Here is a 23,165-nt window from a genome sequence, read left to right on the forward strand (position 1 = left end):
AAAGGGTCCTAAATAGCATCATTGAAGCTCGGTATCAGAGCAAGTGAGCTCTCCGATAACCGCCAACAAGCGTCGTCGTCTTTTATCTCGCCGATCGGGAGGGCTTGCAAGATACTAGCCTTGTTGACGACATCCGCTTCCTGAACGATCGCGATCGATTGCAAGATAACTCAAGCTCGTTACATCTACTGCTACCGTTTCTTCAACTAATCATGCTTGTTACTTGGCACGCGGCGATAACGAAAGCACCATATCGGGCGCTAACGCACAGTACGCGCGACAAAGAATACAGAACTACACCGCGTAGTCACAGAAAACCCTGACAACATTGCACAATACGATGTGCCATGGTTCATAGTTCCCGCATGCCACGCATTAGCCGGATTGTCTCCCATTCCACCGCTCCGAAGGCGAGGAGAGCACCGTGGTTCGCCCCTTCCCCGCAGCCGTAGCCGTTGGCCGCAGCGGCCACTCTGTTTGAAAAATGCGTTCACAAAACCTCGAGCCAGCTTTACCGCGACTTTCGTTCCCTTTCAATAAAGTTACTTCCCTGATGATTTTCCCTGATGGGAACACAATTTCCCCGAGTTTTCCCTGAGTTTTTCCAGACTATCCAAAATCCCTGAGAATTCCCGGTTTTCCCGGTCGGTAGACACCCTGACTACTGCATCTTTCCTCTGTTGTTCCACTGTGTTGGACTTTGGACAGAGCATAACAAGAGGCATGAGAGTGAACACTACTTGAAACGTGCGGGTATTTAATTAGTGAGTTTAAGTAGTCCTACATTGAGAAGCATTCATCACAATGATGATCACGCCGCCTTGTTTGCATCCCACCATTTGCATAGGTGAATTCTAGTTTAACAGCTGCACTTAACGCTGTGCCCATTCACTGACCCCAGCTAGCCCTGATGCCCGTCAAAGAAAAAATCAATGAGTATCTGTGTGGGATAGTTTGCAGCCAGTGGCAGCACTCAACTGCTGACAAAGCAACTGCAAATAGCTTCCATCTCACCTTGCTTCTTGATAAGGTCCACAATCATGTCAATGACAATGAATGTACCAGTACGGCCAATCCCAGCACTGAAACAAATCATACACACCACTACTGAAGACATCCAAGGCTGCCATTTGGGCCTGCTGGTCCTTCCTTAGAATGCACAAAGTTGCATGACTGAGACACACAAAGCGCAAGTTGCCCTTTCTCACCGTGTCTTCCTTCTGTCTGTGTCACGCAACTTTGTGCACTCTAAAGACATCAGACACCATCAGTCTTATTTCTGACACCCAATGAAACAAACAGTGTAATGAAAATGCCAACTAAGCTACAGACAAGCCACTATCCCACGTTGGAACTATAATTAGGTGCACCATGGAAGCATGTCTTGTTTACATTCTACAAGTCAAATGCTTAGATGCTGGCAATGAGGACTGATGTAGTTCTCATTCTCAGTGCTGTTGGTCTAGCTCACAAGGTGCACCAGCTCTGCAAGCATCTGCTCGTCACATGTTGGTGTGGAAACCCTTTCCCTGGGTATAGCATTTTGTCTTAATTGCTCCCTCAATTATGCCCTGAAGAGACAAATTATCAGGTAGATCAAAACAACAACACAATACACTCACTTGGCGTTATACCATCTGATTATAACACATCCCCGAGTCAAACAAACACTCGCATGTTATAAATGCACCAAGATCAGGCTAGTTGCTACTCATCCATACCTTTTGACAGTCGAAATTAGATGAAATCATCAACTTTCAACCGAGTTTCAATGCAAGGCAACACCGAACACATATATTATAGGTGTGGCCCTTGAAGGAAAGGAACAGCAGACTCAAAACAAAAAGGCATCTACTCATGCGAGTGTGTATCAAGAACACGAGGAAGGACAGTCTGTACTGGCACATCATTGCCAGGGAATGCACACACATATGCAGATAAATACCATAAAATTAAGTAACTGTGGATTCTTAAAACTGTAGCTCCTTGCTAGTCAGCAAAATCAATGGGGACCTAGCCATAATGAAATCGCGCCTGTCCTTTATTCTCCTTTCGTGGTGTGACTTAATTTGTGCCTTCACAAGCTCTCGTATTATGGGTCCAAAGTGAAAAATGTGACATCCGAGTGCCCATACTGCAAGGAATTGAATGCACACCCGATTTTTACAGCGGCGCTGTCAGAGGTTTCCCATTCAGTCGTGCGCAGGTTCGCCGAGCTGGGGGATGCGAGGCTGAAAGGACAGCAGTGAGGCAGGCTTAGTGCGAGAGAGGCACACGACGAAATTAGGCAAGCTTCGCAATAGAGATGCAAACACTGAGGAAACAGTGCAGCTGGTGGTCTTCACTAGCTTTATTTAACTTGGCTTTTATCTACAGCTTTAACTTGGTTCTTTCCTATGGCTTGAACTTGGCTTTGTCCTACGGCTTTCAGTCTTATCTCTTCAAGGTGGGTTGTGTCGTACCGGAGATCGGCAGCGACTTTCCCTGTTTGCAACTCGGGATCTTCAGCCCTCCTTTGCCTCTTAGCTTCGGCAGTCCTCGCACAAAATTCACGATCTTCTCGATGCTGCTTAACACGCTCCCGATCGGCTTCCCACTTCCTTCTTCTTAGGTCTACTCAGGCACCCTCTCTCTCATTTGGGGGAACCTCCTCGTTCACACTCTATCCTTTACGCCATCTTCCCTCTCCGACAATGTTTCATCTCACGGCTTGGCATGGCTATCCACTTGGCTTTTGAACGATGCCTGGCAAGGCCTAAGCAGCTCCACTGTTTGTCCCTGTTTGTGGCCGCAGTTAAAGACTCTTTCCAATGAATGTCAACCAACTAGCGTGACTTGGTGCCCACATTTATTTCCCCAAATGTGTCCTGTTGGGCAGCTCTTTATTGCTGCAGTATACTGTTGCAGAAAGGAAGCAAGCACACGAGCGTACATTTACATGTGCATTTGCAAGCGATATTATATGTGGTGCTCAGGCCTTTACAAGTCTTCTTCCCATTCCGGCCACCTTCTCTATTCTATTTTCGTAACATCGCCCTCCCATTGGGGCACATTGTGTATCCTTATATAATGCAGCGGCATAAGGCTTGAGAAGGATTTTCCCAGAAATTTTTGAGGGGTGGACATTTTGAGAGTGGTTGGGAGGGGGGAAGATTTTAGATTGATCGACTTGAAACTTTCAAACAACTTCTTGTTTTCAACACACAGTTGCATTTAATGTCCGCTCATACATTTTGTGGGGTCTGAGAGATATCGCCACTCTCGGAACACACGGAGACAGTCCACGCCTTCGGGCAACCAACAACACATGTACATTCATTAACTTGCTTTTTACATACGGCGAGCTCGCCTGCCGAATCTAATACACGACTAGGACCACGCTAAGTAAGCTTACACAATGACAATGCAATACACAGAAAACATAACAAACACAAGACAACATAAGACATACAATGCATCGCGAATGCAGCCTCACCAATGTTCGACTCACTACGAGGGGCCCGCGGGAAATGAGCCGCGGTATCGTCCCCCACGGACCCACCGCGGGAGATGTCCATCCACGCACGCTACCAAACCCCAACAAGAACTCCCTGCTGTTTCCTGCGCGCCGGCCAAACCTCTCCGCGGCGGCGCTGCCGGCGCCACTGTGCTAACCCTAACCCGCGCGAACACAGCACCACTGCTTGGTCGGCAACTGTTTAACTTAACAGCGGCCTATCCGTGAGACGCCCGTTCGCCATGAGGCGTAAACAGCTTTACAGTGGGTGATAGCATCCCCACAATTTCCAGAAGCAGTGATGACCATCTGTTGCCTCCAATGCATAAGCATTGAGTACGAGATTGGCACATATAAAATAGAAGCAAGTACGCTCGTTCTGGAGTTCTCATACTGGAAATTGTGATCTCTGAGGCATCAAATCCACCTGTTCAGATGCGCTGGTTGGCAGCGTACATACGACTAGCTCCCACTAATATGAGTCCCACATGTAGGCTTTCCACCCAATGCTTTGGTTCTTGAGGTGCGAATTTCAAACGAGTCAGTCCATCGAAGGTGGACCACGCTGGGCCTTGTACAAACCCCAGGTATTTTTTCGTACAAGTGTTCAGAGGAGGACGAGGAAGCCAGGAGAAAAATGGCATTCTCAGTGCCGTCGATTACAGCGTTGCTTACGAGACTGTAGGGGGGGTGACGGGCGACCTCTCGGGCCGCCATTGAGAGCGTAATCGGTACCTGGGATTGGTGTTCGGTAGGCAGCAATGTTTTCAACAGCAAGGTAGGGTCACAACCCCATACAAGGAAAAATGGTGAATATCCAGCAGTGTCATACTGGCAGGGTTATGATGGGACAAATTATAAGCAAAAGTGATGTATGGTAATGTGACGTCCCAGCCACAGCGATCGTCGCAAACCTACAAAGCAAGCATTTTGGTCAGTGTGCGGTTGAGACGTTCGGTGAGGTTGTTTGTTTGAGGGTGGTATACAGCGGCAATCTTGTGTTCCGTAGAACAGGAGCGCAGTAGATCGTTGATGAACTTCGAGAAAGTAGCAGCAATGATTTGTAAGCAACTGGCAAGGGATGCTGTGGTGTAGAATGGTGTCGTAGAGTAACAAGTCTGTGACATCTGTAGTGCAGCTAGTTAGCATCACTTGTGTGATGTCAAAACTCGTCGCACAATACGTTGCTACAGCAATCCACTTCTTTTCTTCGATGAAAATGGGAAAAAGCCAAGGAAGTGAAGGCAGAAGAATGGCTCTGAAAGGGTATCCACAGGTTTAAGCAAATCTCTGGGCATTGAAACCAGAAGAAACATAATGGAGCAGAGAGTGATGCCAGCGATCATGAAGTTACTGGAGCACAGGTAGCTGGAGATGCTTTGGAACGACTAGTAGGAGTTATCAGCATGAATGCTACAATGGTATAAAGTTCCATCACATGGGGTGAACAAAGGTTGGCAAGCTCGTGGTTTAGACGGCCCACAAGGTTCTCAAGAACAGGTTCCTGGCATTGCACATCACCGATAATGAAAAAGTTGGGCAGAGAGAGAATACAGATGTCCGTGCCAGCATCAGCCAGCATCGTTATGCAGGCATCCAGATATATGAATTACGGAAAAGTCACATTCTTCTAGATGCAATGCCCAATGTGCAAGTCTTTCTGCTGCATCCTTCAAAAAGGTGAGCCAACAGAGGGCAAAACGGTCGCTTAACACTCTCGTGACTGCACCCATTCTCATCGATAGTATGTTATCAATGATTTCAAGATCAAGTTTTGGCACTGTCTGAGCGGTTCTGGACAGCTAATGCAATACATAAAATAACATATTTTTTATCAGTTTTGTTTGCGAGTTTGTTTTTTCCACCGCGGGGAGATTTTTAAAGCTCGTTCGCAGTTGAGTAGGTGAGCGCTCATAGTTTCAGACATTGCATCGACGCCGCTCGCAGGTGCTCCACAGAAACGGCGAATTTCGATGGATTCTGATTAATATCAGCAGGAATCTCTGGATGATGGTAGCACCACAGACACGGAAAACGACTTCGATTCGCCATGGCTTCAGTACGGACGGCGAAAGTGCGTCAAACCTCCCCGGAACATCAGCAGCTATCCGCCGCTAAGTTTCGTCTTCTCCTCGGGTCGTTTTATTGCTGCCGCGCGTCGATGTTAATGTATCCGGTGCGTTCTCAAAATAACAGCTCTTATCTGCAAGGTGTTAACTTCATTCGGGCAGGAGCATTTGGCGTTGGCTGCAGAAAGAGCGCAGTTCTCTTAGCGAAGACGGCGTGGAGCGGACTTTGACCCAACACTCCGGTGTGCTGCGTGGCGGCGTCTTTGTGTTGTTTTTTACCACAGAAGTCGTCAGAGAGATATGCAACCACACAGACAAGTATGCGTGGATGCATACTTTCGAAAAGCCAACATACAGTGAGAGGGACAGATCCATGGAGGGAGGTTACTGAAGAGAAGATGAGAAAGTTCGTCTCACTCCATGTGTACATGGTAATCGTCGAAGTCCCGCGCTTGCATTGGCGTTGGTGTTGACGACACATATTTCGAGGCCTTCGTCCACCGTCAGTAATGCCACGGAAAAGGTTCAAGGCTTCTTGAGTGTCTCTGATCTGAAGAAGACAACCGTTGCATCCCACGAGAATCTTCACCACGTGTCTTCTCTATTGCAACACATGAACGATTTTTCTACGCTATCTTTTAACCCCGTCGGAACCTTTCAGTGGATGAGAAAATGGTGTAATGTGAAGGTCGGTGTGGTATTCGGCAGTATATGAGCGAGAAAGAGGTCAAATGAGGGTACAATTATGGATTTTTGCAGATTTGGAAAAGGCTACACTGTTCATTTCAACAAATATACAGGAAAATTGAAAAATAGCAGAACTGCAAACTATGCTAGAAAAGATGAACAGAAAAAAAATTTTTTTTTCCCGAGACATGTGCAGCCAGCCTTCGTTTCACCGCGTCGAGAACTTGCATTGCGCGGTGGCATGATAGGCACTAGTGCCTATATTCTTGTATTTATGTAAATAATCTTTGTACTTACAGAGCTTATATTTCCACTATTATTCTACGAGGGCTTTCGTTCAAAACGTATATTTCGATTTTTTTTAATGTTTAACCTTTGCAGAGTAGCATTGATGCTTTTATGAATCTTTCTTTCTTTTTGATGCATTTTTGTTTGTTTGATAATTTTTTTATTATATTCAAAATAAATATGTTCTTTTGAATTAATACTGTTGGAAAGACCAATTCTTCCTCTATGATTTGATACCCTACACTTTAGCATCAATTATATTCTGTGGCAGGAAAAAAATATTTCCTGGACTAGACAAAAACAACCGATCTTTCCGCGGTCACGAAAGTGTTAAGACGCAGAAGCTGTGACAGAAGAAGTAGGGCAAAACATTCATGCGTAGTGATTGAGTAATGTCACTTGGGCATAGAAATACGGTGGCTAGCGTAAGCAATGACACGGTAGTGACAATTATGATGCTGAGATAGGACAGCACTTGTGTCGATGCGTCCTTCAGTTGGCACAGAAGGGTAAAAGTGGGATGGAACTGAGGACGTCAGCCACTGAATAAGGGTAGAGACTGCTTTATCTTACCGATGTCCCCAAAGGAACAAAGCATTCTGCTTCTAACGAGAGAGAAACGACTTTTCTCGTATTAGTACATTACTCTTTCACGAAACCAAAAACACCGTGCTTGCTGCGATAAGACATTTGGTAAGCAAGTAAACGCAAAAAACGCAAAACGAAGCGAGAGCAAGGCTGGGAAAGAGAAAAATGACCACGACAAGAAATTTGCTCTTTTGCAACCAAGTCGTCTGCAAGGACACTCTGAAGCCACAAGCGTACACAACCTGTCTAGAAAATGGTTGTCACCAGACCAAATGAGTGCTCTTTCAAAGGGGATGAACTTTGCTATAGCACCTCAGGTGATTCCAAAATGTGACATTATTGTAGCGACTGAGGAATGTTTCCATCACATGAAAGATACTGCGGCTGTAAGCCACAAGCGTACACAAACCTGCCTCAAAAACAGTTGTCGCCGGACCAAATGAGTGTTCTTTCAAAAAGGATGAATTTTGCTATAGCACCTCAGGTGATTCCAAAACGTGACATTATTGTAGCGACTGAGGAATGTTTCCATCACATGAAAGATACTGCGGCTGTAAGCCACAAGCGTACACAACCTGTCTCAAAAACAGTTGTCACCGGACCAAATGAGTGCTCTTTCAAAGGGGATGAACTTTGCTATAGCACCTCAGGTGATTCCAAAACGTGACATTATTGTAGCGACTGAGGAATGTTTCCATCACATGAAAGATACTGCGGCTGTAAGCCACAAGCGTACACAACCTGTCTCAAAAACAGTTGTCACCGGACCAAATGAGTGCTCTTTCAAAGGGGATGAACTTTGCTATAGCACCTCAGGTGATTCCAAAACGTGACATTATTGTAGTGACTGCGGAATGTTTCCATCACATGAAAGATACTGCGGCTGTAAGCCACAAGCGTACACAACCTGTCTCAAAAACAATTTTCACCGGACCAAATGAGTGTTCTTTCAAAGGGGATGAATTTTGCTATAGCACCTCAGGTGATTCCAAAACGTGACATTATTGTAGCGACTGAGGAATGTTTCCATCACATGAAAGATACTGCGGCTGTAAGCCACAAGCGTACACAACCTGTCTCAAAAACAGCTGTCACTGGACCAAATGAGTGCTCTTTCAAAGGGGATGAACTTTGCTATAGCACCTCAGGTGATTCCAAAACGTGACATTATTGTAGCGACTGCGGAATGTTTCCATCACATGAAAGATACTGCGGCTGTAAGCCACAAGCGTACACAACCTGTCTCAAAAACAGTTGTCACCGGACCAAATGAGTGTTCTTTCAAAGGGGATGAATTTTGCTATAGCACCTCAGGTGATTCCAAAACGTGACATTATTGTAGCGACTGAGGAATGTTTCCATCACATGAAAGATACTGCGGCTGTAAGCCTTACTCGTAGCCGTATTGTGAACATTTTGGCAGATTCCCATATGCCTCAGCCAAATCTCACGAGTAATGAACGTGCTGCACTTGAGGACCTGAGGTCTCATCCATCTGTCGTAGTCCTGGAAGCCGGTAAGGGTAAAGGCATTGTTGTAATGGACCAAAAGGACTATGAAAGCAAAATGCAACTAACTTTGGATGAACCTTGGCACTTTCAGAAAATGCAGCATGATCCCACTTTAAGTTGTGAAAGGCATTTGGATGACTACTTGCACAGGCTAAAAATGAGAGGAATGGTTGACCAATCGTTATACTGTTGTTTTTTTTTTGTCTGACGAAGTGATTCTGAGAGCGTACCGATTGCCGAAAGTTCAGAAAGATGGCTGTCCCTTGCGGCCTATTGTTTCTTTTGTTGGATCCCCTACGTACAACTTGTCAGAGTTTTTGCGTGAAATTTTCAAGCCACTTGCGGAAGCAAACACGTTCACGGTTAGGAATTGCAAAGAATTTGTCACCATGATACGTCAGCAGCAGCTTGGTGATCAGGATGTTATGGTATCATTTGATGCCGTGTCTTTATTCAGCAACGTGCCCGTTAACTTGGCCACAGATATAATCGAGAAACACTTGCCAGATGATTGTATATTGGCAAGTGGCACTTCTCTCACTGTAGATGACATCATGATTTTGCTGGGATTCTGCTTGAACCAAACATATATCACTTTTGCTGGAACTGCATATCACCAGATAGAAGGTGTCCCGATGGGCAGTGCCGTGTTGGTAATCATTTCAGATTTGTCAATGAACACGTGGAAACAGCATTTCTGTCGACCTCCCCCTTCCCTGCCAAAATGCACTGCTGCTATGTAGACAACACTTTCGTCATTGTAGAAAAGTTCAATCTACATGTGATGCATGGGGCTCTCAATATCGTTCAGCCTGACATCCAATTCACTTGTGATGGTGGCACTTTAGCCTTTCTTGATGTGCTGGTATACTGGAGTGAGGGCCATTCATTAGAGACAGCCGCATACCGCAAATTTTGCGATAGCGGACTCGCACCACCCTGCGGAACACAAATATGTCGTTGTGCGTACACTTCTGTCCCGCTGCGACACGCCGTCGTCGACGCAGGCCCTGAGGAAGCATGAAGAAATTAATGTTGCCACTGTTTTGAATAAACGCAGCTACCCTCAGCGGTTTGTTGTCGATACACGACGCTGCGTGCAACGACCTCGCGAGAGCAGCACTAATCGGGCAACTTCTTTTGTGTGCATTCCGTATGTTCGCGGCGTGTCAGAAGAAGTGCGTAGGGCCTTGAGGCCTTTGGGTGTGCAAACTGTATTGAGACCCATATGCACACTCGCAAACGTGTTCCCAAAACCTAAGGACCGCACCCCTCTAGACGAACAAAGCGGCGCGGTGTACAAGGTCAACTGCATGGACTGTGATGCCAGCTACATCGGTGAGACGAGACGACGACGTTGTAATGGCCTCAAGGAGCACGCAAAGGATGTTGCAAAAGCCACACATGGAACACATGCTAAGACAGAATTAGTCGACCAATGTCTGACAAAACAACACGTGTTCGATTTTGACAACGTAATAATAATGATGATAATAATAATAATAATAATAATAATAATACCTGAGGTTTAACATCCCAAAACCACGATATGATTATGAGAGACGCCGTAGTGGAGGGCTCCGGAAATTTCGACCAACTGGGGTTCTTTAACGTGCACCTAAATCTGAGCACGCGGGCCTCAAACATTTTCGCCTCCATCGAAGATTTTGACAACGTCACGACACTGGCACTGGAAGAACAACGGGGCCTAAAAAAATTTGTAGAATCGTAGTTTATCCATAGTAATAAATTTGCATGCAATAGTAATCGTGGCCCACTGCCGGATGTTTACGGCAAGATATTGCCACGCCCGCTTCTTCTTTTATTTTGATGCGTTCGAGTTTGACCAGCAAGGACGGTTATCAGCGCTCGACGCTGGCCGCGAAGCAGTGTTCGAGAAGCTTCACGATTTTAGTAGATCGTTTTGTTAAGATTGCGCGCCGCACGCGAATGTTCCAGCTTTGTCGAGTGATAACGCCGCCACCAGCGATATTGCTGGAAAGTTCCATAGCGCCTGTATAAAAGCCGACGCGCTTGACCGCTTGTCAGTTGATCGACGGACGACGCCCTATTCGCCGCTATCATTGTACAGCGTGTATTGCTGTAGTTCTAGTTATCATTTTCCGGTTATCAGTTATCATCCTGTTATCAGTTATCAGTTTCATCCTGCAAACGCCGACTGCTGTCTTCGTCGACGTCACGACCACGTGACAATATAAGTAAGATGTACTCTTTCATTGGATGTCATTTGTGTACTGACGATGCCACCCGCATAGGTGGTGAAACGTCTATGTTTTGTAATTTTTTTGTTGTTGAGTAAAGCCAGTGATCAAAAACACTGAGTATGAATTCTCCTGGCTTATGAAACATATCCCCCCCCCCCCTCCAAAAAAAAAAAAAAATTGGGCGCCTTGAAGTTCCCACACCTGTTGCCTTGTAAATTTTGATGGCGCCTACTAGGGCCTATGTAATATGTACAAATGAAGTACACCGTCTTCTGAGGAAGCCAAGTGTCAGGAAATTTTATTGAACCAAATCAGAAAAAATTAAAAAAAAAAAAGCCTCATTGAAATCAGTGACGTCCCCTTCGGAAAATTTGGCGGTAAATTCAAAAGTGAAGCTTTTCACATTGATTTTCTCCTCTATTAATAAACCTATGGTGGTGAACTTAAAGACGCTAGAGTTTTCAGAGTACAATTTATCAGTCTAAACTGGTTTACTATATCACTTTATAGTCCCTTTAAGATCGGCGAGAGGATGAGCGATGTTGGCAATTTGTTTCCAAAATCGGTGGAAATAAGAGCACAAACACATCGTCGAGGTAACAGGGGGACCATTTCAAGCCACATCAAAGAGCCCATCGTGTGCCCAAATGCAGCTGGCGCATTGCACAATCCAAAAGGCAGGACTCTGAATTGGCCATCTGGTGTTACAAAGGCATTTTTGTGGTCCACCCCGTCTATGTTAATCTGCCAATATCCCGAACAGACGTGAACTGATGAAAAATATGTAAATCCATGACAGCAGTCAAGGGTATCATCATCTTGTGTGGCATTGGATAGACTTGCTCCTTCCGGCGACATTAGTCAATGCAGAAGCACCACAAGCTGTCCTTTTTCTTTACTAAGACGACCGGCTATGGGCTACTCAAAGCCTCAACGTGGTTGCCTATAAATGGGGTTTGCTTCACCAGCCGACAACAGATGTATGTCCGAGAGGGTGGCAGTCGAAATTAAGCATGTCCCTGTAAGAACGAGTACAGTCAACAAACTCGTCCTCTTCCAAATGCACATTGGCGATAGTAGTTGGAATTTCCCCTCCCTGAAAGAGGTCAGCATTGCCCACTGCTAGAGTGTCACCTAGGTGAGTTTTGCCGTCCATGTGACACTTAAACACTGGACGCTTCAAGAACCCTTGAAAAAAGCTTCCATGCACACACCACCGACCGTTGCCGAGAGGTGGCACATGACAATTTCGCAACAGGCCGCAGCAGAGCTGTGTGGGCTTTGTTTATTCATTTCACGGCTCATTGAAACACTCCCTATAATTTAGAAATATTAGCCCTAACTAGGTTTTAAATTTGTGCTTATAGTTGAACGCTAGACTGGTAAAATATTTGCTGCACTCCTACAGACAACGGAGTAAACCTTGACAAAGTGAATGCCCGAATAAAATAAAAGCCAAGCAGAAGACACACCTGCAGTGCACCACAATAGGTCCGGCATCCGGCATGGATTCTTGCCGTTGGTTGACATCGTGCAGGAAGTTGAGCACACAGCCAGGGTCCGATGGCACTCCGTGGTCAGGCCAGGCAGTGAAGTGGTAGTGGAAGACACTCCTGGTCTCGCACTGGGCAGCAAGGTGACGGGCACCATTTGCAGGAGTGAGCACCTTCCCTATGGCACACTGAGCAGCATGAAGCTGGCCAACATGTCAGCCTTCACTAGCTCTAGAAGCCATTTCTGAATGGTATCCACTGCAACTTAGAATAACAGAGAGCTGAGCTAGTTGGTACGTATTCATTCTAAAAAAGACAGGGCGTGCAAACACGGACACAAAAAGGAGGTCAGGACACCACAAACGCCGACTAACAACTGAAAAGAAAGAAGGCACGAAAACTTATCTGCGCATGCCCATGCAACCGGCGAACCTATCAATCCGGCACGCGTGGCGGTCTACGTGGAAGATAACTGTTAGGGCATTTGATTTCATCTTTATGCAAGTTAATCGACGGTTGGCTCACGCATGCGCTACCACTATTCTCGATATGCCATGCTTCAATCATCAGGCGCGTTTCTTCTTTTCTATGCCGGTACAACACTGCGCATTCATGGAATTTTGGCGTGCACTTACAATCTCGACAATGTAAGGATAGATTAGAAGGTGAGCCTCCTGTTAGCGATCTCTTATGTTCCAACAACCTCTGGTTGATGCATCGGCCCGTCTGTCCTACGTAGAAGCGGCCGCAGCTGAAAGGGACCTGATACACCACACTCGTACGGCAATCAGTGAACTTGTTGGTGTGTTTTACGAAACAAATATCGGTCCGCTTCTTGTCTTTTACTCGCTCATTCTTCATCTGCACAGCGGCACAAATCTTACCTAGCTTATTGGCAGCCGTGAAAAAAACATTAACGCCGTATGTACTTCCTACTTTCTTAACCTGTGAGATACGCAATGAATGTACGGTATACCTACGACACGTTTCTTCCTATCGCTTTCTGCAACCATGCTCGGACTAAACACAATAGACTTCTTTACACGCTCAGCGAGAGTGGCCACTGCATCACGAGGATACCCTACATCTAAAAGACACGTAACCGGTGTGCTAAAGCTATCACTCATTTTGTGCTCACACGACTTGGTGAGGGCTGACTTAAGGCAAGACATGGCTATGCCATTTTTTACAACCTTCGAGTGCTTCGACGAAAAATTTAACAGCGGTTTTGAAGATCTAGGAGAATACTGCCAGCACACGTGGTTTTTCTGGAACGCTAAGGAAATGTCTAGAAATTGTATTCCATTATTCTGAGGCACCTCTTTAGTAAAGATCAGCCCTCCTCCATTTAATTCAAATTTTTCGCTCACGGAAGTTACCACCTTTTCAAAGTCCTCATCAATGCAAAAAATCAAGTAATCAAGGCTGCCAATAAGCTCAAGGCTGCCAATAAGCTAGGTAAGATTTGTGCCGTTGTGCAGAGGAAGAATGAGCGAGTAAAAGACAAGAAGCGGACCGATATTTGTTTCGTAAAACACACCAACAAGTTCACTGATTGCCGTACGAGTGTGGTGTATCAGGTCCCTTTCAGCTGCGGCCGCTTCTACGTAGGACAGACGGGCCGATGCATCAACCAGAGATTGTTGGAACATAAGAGATCGCTAACAGGAGGCTCACCTTCTAATCTATCCTTACATTGTCGAGATTGTAAGTGCACGCCAAAACTTGATGAATGCGCAGTGTTGTACCGGCATAGAAATGAAGAAACGTGCCTGATGATTGAAGCATGGCATATCGAGAATAGTGGTAGCGCATGCGTGAGCCAACCGTCGATTAACTTGCATAAAGATGAAATCAAATGCCTTGACAGTTATCTTCCACGTAGACCGCCATGCGTGCCGGATTGATAGGTTCGCCGGTTGCATGGGCATGCGCAGATAAGTTTTCGTGCCTTCTTTCTTTTCAGCCGTTGTGCGTCTCTTCAGTTGTTAGTCGGCGTTTGTGGTGTCCTGACCTCCTTCTTGTGTCCGTGTTTGCACGCCCTGTCTTTTTTTAGAATCCACTGCAACTTGGTATTTTCTTTCCAGATGCTTACAGCCATTCATGACAACCTCACAAAATCAGTAAGCCAGAGTTCTCTCAATTCAGACTCCTACCAGCCTTTGTGCTGAACAGCACACACATGCTGCAAAAACAAAGTGCAGGATTTGCATGAGCACTCACTACTTGACATTGATACAGCCAAAACTTGCTACAGTGAACCCAGACAGGCAAAAGTTTTTCTGCTACATTGTTGGGAAAACAGGAATAGAGTTAACAAGCAATTCTTCGGACATTCATTTATCTGATATGTGGTGTCTTATGCTGCAAGGGCCACTTATGAGTGCCACAAAATGGCTGATGATGCACAAGTGTGATGCAGCTGTGCCTCAGAATGGTGCAGAATACTGAAGCATTAAAGCAACAGCAGTCCTTTCACCTTTTGGACATTTACTACAATTAGAGACCCGATTTTAGGCAAATGCCTATTTTGTTCCTGTGATACATGAGCATGAATTAGAGGTTAAGAAGGGCTTTTATAGCGTTTTATAAAAATACCTGTAAATGCATATTTTGGCGTTTGTGCCTAATTGCCTACAAATGCCCATAAATGCTTATTTTCAAAATTGGCGCCTATATGAACACTATTTAGCCGCAAGTTTCGCTTTCAAGTGCAGTTTGAGATGGTTATTCGTGTTACCAAACAACAGTGACTGTTCGGAACTGTATGCATGCAGTTCAACCTGCTCCTCTTGTTTGACCAACTACCGGAATAAAATTGGCCGCGTATCTGCGTGCTTCGCTGCAAATGTCGTCTAAAGACGATAGAAGAGGCGCTGCGTGAGATATGAACGCCATCTGGCAATACGTCGGGAAACGTGAATACTGTGTTGCGGGCTGGTAGTCCCGGCGCAGCAGCAGGCGAAGACCGGCGGTGACCAACACGACCGGCGGGGACGCCAGCCAGCCCGAACACATGGTTTGGCGCGAAGCGCCGAAGCAGAAGAAAGGTTCGCACTCAACGAGTACTCTCCACACCCTCTTTTATATTCACGTCGCCTGGGTAAAGCAGGAATGCCAGAGCGGCGCCCCATGGCATTCGTACAGTGCAATACTGAACCGAAATAACGTTCAGCAAAGGCTTTGCTACTGAACCGAAACCTGAGCTGAATAACCTGAATACTGAACCGAAATAACGTTCAGCAATGGCTTTGCTACTGAACCGAAACCGAAACACAACAATGAGCTCGTGCAGAGGGCACGGAGGAAGACAAGTTTCGGCACAGTCGCATTTTCAGCACAGCTTAAGAAACTAGGGTCTCTAGAATTACGTATCTATGTATTTTCTATTAAAGGAACACACCACCTAATACTTATCTAGTGATGTTGCGCCTCAGATATGCGTAATGTTTGCTTTTTGATCAACAATGTACACAAGTATGAACCTAGTCAGCCGTTCACGATGGCTGGCCCTTGGGCAAGTGGTTCAACTTTGGCCGAGTGGCTGAATCGAGGGACGTGCCGACAGACAAAAAGACAGACCCGTTTAAGTTCCCCAAGAAAGACTATCGTCTTGAAAAACGAGAAAACAAAAGCCATGTTTCCAAAGGCACTCGTTCAAGGAGAAGTTGCCGCACGTACCCATTCAGCCAGAGCCCATCGTCACGCATTGGGAAATATAGCTAGAAGCTGCTGAGTATTACAACTGCTACTTTTCGGACATCAAGATTGCGATTAACCGCTCTTCGGGTGACGAGAGTGGCACACAGTGAGGAAGGCTCAAGCTGTCATGTCTATGGATCGCCTGCAAGGAGACCTTGCCTACTTGTGTGTCAACTTCACGGTTCTTGCAAAAACTATCAGGAAACGTTCGAGAGAAACTCTAATTGTGAACACTGCACTCATTCTCCATGTACCAAGGCACATCTTGAGGAGTTTTGTCATGGATGTGGTGGGTGAAAGTCCCACGGCAATTTTATGGGCTTTGCCGATGAGGATGTTCACCCTGTTAGGCTGCAGCCATACTTCGTGTCCACATATGAAGTCCCGTAGGTTATGGTGCTTGTGAGTAACGCTTGAATCATAGTTATGCAGTCCTCTGCTTTGAGTCCATGGCGTTTGCTTGCAACTTGCTTGATGAGATGCGTTATTTGCTGAACTGTGCATTGTAGTTGTTCTAGCTCCACTCCATCTTTTAGAAAAAGAAGGCCGAGGGCGCGTAGTGTAGAGAGACTGAGAATACAGATGCCCTCAAGCGTCACTTCAGGATCCGGGATTTTCTGCGGTGCACGGCCTCGCCTGCATCTCCGTATTATCACGTGTGCACTAGAGACCACATGTTGCAAGGAATTGTTTGGTGATTCGCTCACCTGTGGTCCACATTGTGAGGTCATCCGCATTAAGTGCGTTATTTGTTTTAGTTGGTTAGGCAGTGAGCTCATGGCTAAGTTGAAGGTGGTAAAACAGCCTTGTGGGGTCCCTTTAGATGGCAGCATGAATTTTTCTGAGCAAGGATTTCCTAGTCCTACAAACTCTAAACATACTGGTACATTTTCTTCTCACAGTTGTAAAGATTTAGATGGTAAAGGATGGTGTCATGGGAGACATTGTCAAACACCCCTTTTACATCAAGGCTCGCTTGCTGTAAAGTGTCTAATTGGTCAATTACATGTGCTTTAAATTGTAGGAAAACGTCTTGGGCAGAAAGTTTGGACTTAAAACCAAACACGGTGTTTGCAATATATCTATTTTCTTCGAGGTGCGGGGTGATTTAGAATCCTATGCTCATAAATTTTTCCCACACATAAAGTGAGAGACATGGGGCTAAAATTCTGAATGGCCAAAGGCTTGTTGGGTTTGGGTATCACAGTTACTTGGGCGTTTCCACTCCGGTGGAACTCTCCCTCCTTCCCAACATGTGTTGATATATTCAAGAAGCAAATCGAGTGTTTGGCCGTCAAGTTACGAAGAACCTTGTGGTTGATGTGGTCCTTGCCTGGAGCAGTGTTGCAAGTAAGCTTGCTCAGGGCCACGCACATTTCTGCATTCATGATTGGGGCGGCCCTTGCACATACTGAATTTTTGGTGCACCGTTCTGTAGCAATCTGCTACGAGAAACTTCTAATTGGCTTCATTTTTTGAATTCTCTTTCTGTTTCTTGGTAATTATGTCTAAGGTGCTGGACATTTTTCCAGTGGTTCCCTTCTTTTCTGTGCTCGTGAGGAGCGTTTTTAGCACTGCCCAGGTACGTTTGGTGCTCAATGTCCCTTGCAGCTGATTTTCTCTCCCTAGGTGCCTAGCGTAGTTCTCCGCTTTAGTAATATTTGTAGTCGTGATCGTGAGCTTTCGGTTGCATTTGTTAGGTTTCCAGCGTTTGATGAGTCCTCGGCGAGAGGTGGAGTAAGTGAGGGTTGACTCCAGGGGTGTCGTATGTGAGCTTTGCTGCTCAGGCTACAAGGTCCATCTTTCCATGTCTTCTAATGTAGTGGTGGTTATTTTGGAGCGAAAAGCTTGCCAATCCGTATCCTGGCTAGCGTCTCAAGCCAAGTGGCTGTTCTTTTGGCAAGGCCCGTTGGATGTGCCTAGCATTGCACTTGCACTTTAGCGGCTCGAGGTCCTTGCGATACAATGAATGACCTTGCGATACATGGCGTAGAAGGGCTAAAATCACTTGTCTACATACTATAACCAGTACCTCATCAAGAGCACAGTAAACTTTCAATAATTCAAACTCGAGGGGACCTCAGGATTTTTTTTAATTATCAGAAGTTCTAATAAATGTAACTCAGGGTAACCTGTGTATTAGTGCTGGGATGTTTTTTGTTTCTCAGTGCCGCAGCAACATCATAGAAAGCTCTGCATGATTGCCAGTAAAGTTTTTAGATGTTGGCGATTATAATGGTACTCGTTATTACACAACCCGTGCGACTCAACGTCCTGTGACAACTGCCTCTTCGCATTCTCAGGACGCTTTCCCGCATACCACTAGCGTATAGCGGCGAAAGTAACATCAAGAAGCGCTCAGCACATGATAGACCAAAGTCTCTTTCTAAGTCAGCATACAAATGTTAGTGCATGTGGTTTGGCTGTTTTGTCAGCAGGCAATAAGCTTTATTTGCGACAGTTACTGATACAAAAACGTTTTACTAGAAGCAACAAAGGCAGCAGATATTTCCAGGCATGGTCAAGCCAAAAGCTTGAATTAGCCGAATTTGTGCAATTGTTGCACCGTGTGGGCCCCTTCTTTCTTTCGTCCTGTGTGTAAAGCACTGTTTTATATTTTTATCATGGAAACTCGCCAACTTGCCCAATCTGCCTGCCTTGAGCCAAGTTCAACGCAGAAAAGAATGCAACAGTTTGTTCACTGCTGCCTTTTATGCATTCCAGACAGGAAAGAGGAGAACAGCCATATAACGTGGTGCCACAGATTGTGTGCAGTGATGTCAGTGTGCGGCACGTCACATTGAAAGGTCGTACTTTATAAAACACATACACACAAACACAATGACACTGCGTGGCACGTACATCTGCAGCTTCTACATTACCAGACACAATACACCCTGTACCACACATAAAAAATATAAATAAACATGCGAGTTTATTCCCTATGGAAACCTAGTTGCTGGACTGACTGCGTCTCCTCCCCAGTCACTGTCAAGACAGCCCCCTTCATGAACTCTGATGCCCAGGCCTTGCTGGCCTTGACATGTGTCCTTGGTATTTGTTGTGTATTCACCAGTGAATAAGGTCGGCAACCATGAGCGCCCGCGGCGCCGCCCTTTGAAGTGGAGTGGACAGTAGCGTCTGACGGACGATTCTTTCCTCCTCTTGTTTGGCAACGCTTTGTACCCAGCTAAGTCAGCTGGTAATAAACTACAGTTATGCATACATAACATTTGGCGACGACTTCACGAACTGACGTGGTGAGCGACGGCGGCTGCAAAAGCCACACAAGGCAACGAAGGTGAGCTTCGGTGAACGCCGGCGGCAGTACGCAGAGCGAGATGCCTTCGGACAACGCTTCGGGCGGTAAACAAGAGCGTTCCAAGGAATCAAGAACCGGGCGGTGTTCCCGCTGCAGCGGTGACCATGACGCTACTGTCCACTCCACTTCAAAGGGTGGCGCCACGGGCGCTCATGGTTGCCGATCTTATTCGCTGGTGAATACACAACAGTATTCTTGTTTTGATAGTGAAGATGTGTGCTTCTTGCGTCATTATCTTGCATGTCACTAGTAAAGACCGATCGTGTAGTACGGTCACTCACATTGCAAGCTCCAGAAAGCGTCCCGACCTGCACAGACTTTAGCCCGTGAGAATCTCAGCGCCTGGCGTCGCATGCAAAAATTTGGTTGCACCGTAATGTGGCCAACGAAGCAGTCATGGCAAAGGGTTGGAACAAGTGGAGGTGTAGGGTGCCGGAGCGGAGACGTGGCGCCCTGCTGATGCTGCCCCAGCTTATGCAGCAGTGTCCTGCATGGGCACGACCAGAAATAATGCCAACACCAGGATGTGACGCCATCCTCTTGAAGATTAGGCAAACTCATCAAAGAGGTGAATGGTGCGACTGCATCCACCACCCTACCCTGGCACCATTCCGAGCCAGTTCAAGGGACTAGCTGACAACAGCGATCGCTTCCCCACTTGTCTCCTTGAGCGATGCCGCTTGAGCAGGCAACAGCAGAGCAAGCCTTGCAAAAGGTAAGTTTCACGGCATGTGCACCGGTGCTTCTACCCCATCCTCCCTCATGGCGTCGTCATCGGAGGTTATCGATCACACGTCGAGCCTTGTCCAAACCATCTTTCCACCAGAAAGAAATAGCACCTCCTCTCTGAACTCTTGAGCGGGAGTTGTGCATTTTTGGTGGTCACACATATTTACAAGAGCTAAGGGGATTATGGCTGCACCCAAGGAGCCTCCACTGGAAATGGGGAAGGATTTCTTTGCACTATGACCTTTCTTGAGGGCACTGGAATGTGCCTCTTCCCTTCTCCTCTCGGGAGTGCGACTATGCAGTCTCTTCCGAGAGTTTGCTCCGACTGCTCCACTAAATGTACCAAGAGCCCAATTTTGCTGAATGGCCTCATTGGGCACACTCACATGCTCTCAAAGGCTTGGTCAGTGATAATTCGTCAAATTTGCAACACATTTTGTTGTTTAATATAACCGCTGATGGTGTTGCCCTCTTTTGGTGCCCTCTCTGTATGACGAAATGTTGGAATGACCCTTAGCGGTTTCCACATCTATTGAAAGTGCCAGTACAGACTCTCAGCATAGCAGGAAGCACGTGTCTCCAAGTAAAAGGCTTGCTTGTCCCTGCTTATTTGAGTAGCCTTCTATTTAGTAGAGTAGTGGATTGGGCTAGTTGGTTTTCCATTGCTGATAAAGCAGTGCAGCCTGAAGGAGGACAGGGGACACAGAAATGAGAAGACGAGTGCTTACTTCAGGTTTATTGTTGGCTGCAGCCATAGGAAAAGCAGAAGAAAGAACAAAACGAGGCATGCAGACATAGCCCCCCTGCCCACTGGCCACGCAGGCACCTTCCAGGAAGGCTAACTTCCATTGAGATAATGCTTGCGTGTGAGCTGCTCCCACAATCATGTGGGCACGGTCCACCAAGTGTGAAAAGATCACCTTTGTGTGATCGAATGCGTGCATGCACCAATGTATGCTACAATGTATGGCTAGAAAATCCCTCCCTTCCACTTGTAACATTGCTGGCACGCTCACGCAGCTGATCATTCAAACACCTTCCAGTTCTGCCTGAAGGTGCAGAATGGGGTGTGGGTAGGAAGCGATTACTATACCCCCCCTTCTGTGCTTTCAGACAGAACAAAGGTGGCGATTTAGTTGGGCAGTGTCGTGCCCAGCAGAAAGGTATTCCGCCACTGCCTAGGTTTGTTTAACGTGCACCTAAATCTAAGGACATTGGTGTTCTCACATTTTGGCCCCAGTGAAATGCAGCCAGGAATTGAACCCTCCATAACGATTTTTCTCTCATCCACAGTGTTCCTGTTTCGTGTTCCATTAATGACTATAAACACCAAACAATATGTGAGGGGCATCAGGGACCATTTTCTGTAAGTACAGAATTAAAGGAGTGGAGACACGAACAGCTTCGCATGACAATTTCAATAACCCCCAGCAAGAGGTATAAAACCGCTGTTATGACACAACTGTGTAATCACATCAACGTGCCTAAGAGTACAAAAGCTGTGACAAGCTGACGAGCCGTGTGCTTCATTTCACACGTGCATCTTCGTTTTTGCAGCACAGGCAGCACCCAAGTGCTTAGCTGTGTCTTCCAGCCGTGATAGCATGTCGTCACCACTAGTGGCAACGGGGTAATCCAACCATGAGTGTCCACCTGGACAGGAGCAAGTGGAGGTGTTTAATCTGTTGGCAAGGGATCCCTGAAATATCTTCATACTAAACGTGGTCGCAGTTGTCATACACATCTCTGTCACACCTTTTGCAGCTCTCTCTTGACGTTTCCACTAATGGTTATTGCAATAAGTCTGGGAAAGAAACCACACTTCGTTTCTGGACTTCAAAATTGAAATAAATTAGCATTAAATTGCCTGTTCGCTGTCAAAATTCATCACAGAATTTCTTGTAAGCACACAAAGCGCATGCTGTGGTCAGTTTCGTGTCAGGTTACTGTCTGATTTTGGTGTCTACACTTTTTTAAGCATTTGACAACTTGAAGCAATGGAAAGCTATGTTCGTGTGCTTCGACAACTCGTTCACCTGCTAGCCTCCTCAGATAATACTAGAGCAATCGGCTCGAAAAGGCTTTCTCCCACGTTCAAATCCCAGACCAGGACAAAGTCTGCTAGGAATCCTTTGTTTTAAGCAATCTGTACTAGTTTCCCTCCGCAGTAAAACAGCGCCGGCGAAAACAACAGACCAGATGAGGAGAAAGACACGCAGCACAAGGCGCCAGTTTCCCTCGCATCGTCAGACCATGAAAGCGACCACATGGTGGTCTCTCGGTATAAAGCCACACAAACAGTAAGCTGCAATCTTAATGGTGAAGATTGTATTTCACTGTCTGTCCGTGACGCATGATGGGCTTATCCTTATTGTCTTCCTCTGGGGCTACAGAAATGGCACAAAGCCAATGCTTGAAAAGGAGGCACAAATATTTCTTCGTGCAACATAACGTCGACTGAAAGGCAGGCCTTGGTAGTTTGGCAGGAGCAGCAGATGACCCGAAGCACTAAAGGTACCACACACATAGCCGTGCACAAAAAGTGCACCACAGGTCACTTGTGCAGTATAATGGTGGCAAACCAAGAATGTTCCACACGCAGCAAACAAAGGCTTCCAGGTGTAAAGAGCCACAGTCCTGTCAAATTAAGTATCTCAAATGACTCACCTCACCATTTTTTGACATGGCAAACTCTCTTAAGGTGTAGTCTGCATTCGATGACTCGGCAATGTGCTGCAGGCAGTATTTCCCATACTCTTTTGTCTGGCCTTCATCTGGCCAATACCGTACACATTTGGGCTGCAAAACACAGAAACAGATGCTTGAATGTGCTGACCCTTAAGTGAATGAATACACACAATAAGGATCCTGGACACACCTGGACAACAAAAGAACAGCACTCTGCAGCAGAGATTACTTTTTCACCTAATTGGCACCTGTCGAAGACCTACCTGTGCACCTCCTCAAAAACAAGAAAGAGATCGGAGAGCTCCACCCCAGTACCTAAAACAACTCAGTTTTTTAATAGTGTGTGATGGGTATATATACAGATGCA

At 46.2% G+C, this 23,165-nt stretch overlaps 1 protein-coding gene across 4 annotated transcripts in view; it reads right to left on the reverse strand.

Annotated features, from left to right (window-relative positions):
* Window positions 1–23,165, reverse strand: part of LOC119389320 (tyrosine-protein phosphatase non-receptor type 11) — a 344,133-nt gene that overhangs the window by 139,896 nt on the left and 181,072 nt on the right. For all 4 annotated transcript variants that reach the window (XM_037656526.2, XM_037656524.2, XM_037656522.2 and 1 more), the window contains 3 exons: window positions 22,778–22,909; window positions 12,337–12,488; window positions 1,015–1,082 (listed from right to left, as the gene is read on the reverse strand). In XM_037656526.2, the coding sequence (XP_037512454.1) occupies window positions 1,015–1,082; window positions 12,337–12,488; window positions 22,778–22,909 (352 nt within the window). The remainder of the gene's footprint in view (window positions 1–1,014; window positions 1,083–12,336; window positions 12,489–22,777; window positions 22,910–23,165) is intronic.

This window comes from Rhipicephalus sanguineus, chromosome 4 (genome assembly GCF_013339695.2).
Source record: "Rhipicephalus sanguineus isolate Rsan-2018 chromosome 4, BIME_Rsan_1.4, whole genome shotgun sequence".
In the NCBI taxonomy this organism is placed as follows: domain Eukaryota; kingdom Metazoa; phylum Arthropoda; class Arachnida; order Ixodida; family Ixodidae; genus Rhipicephalus; species Rhipicephalus sanguineus.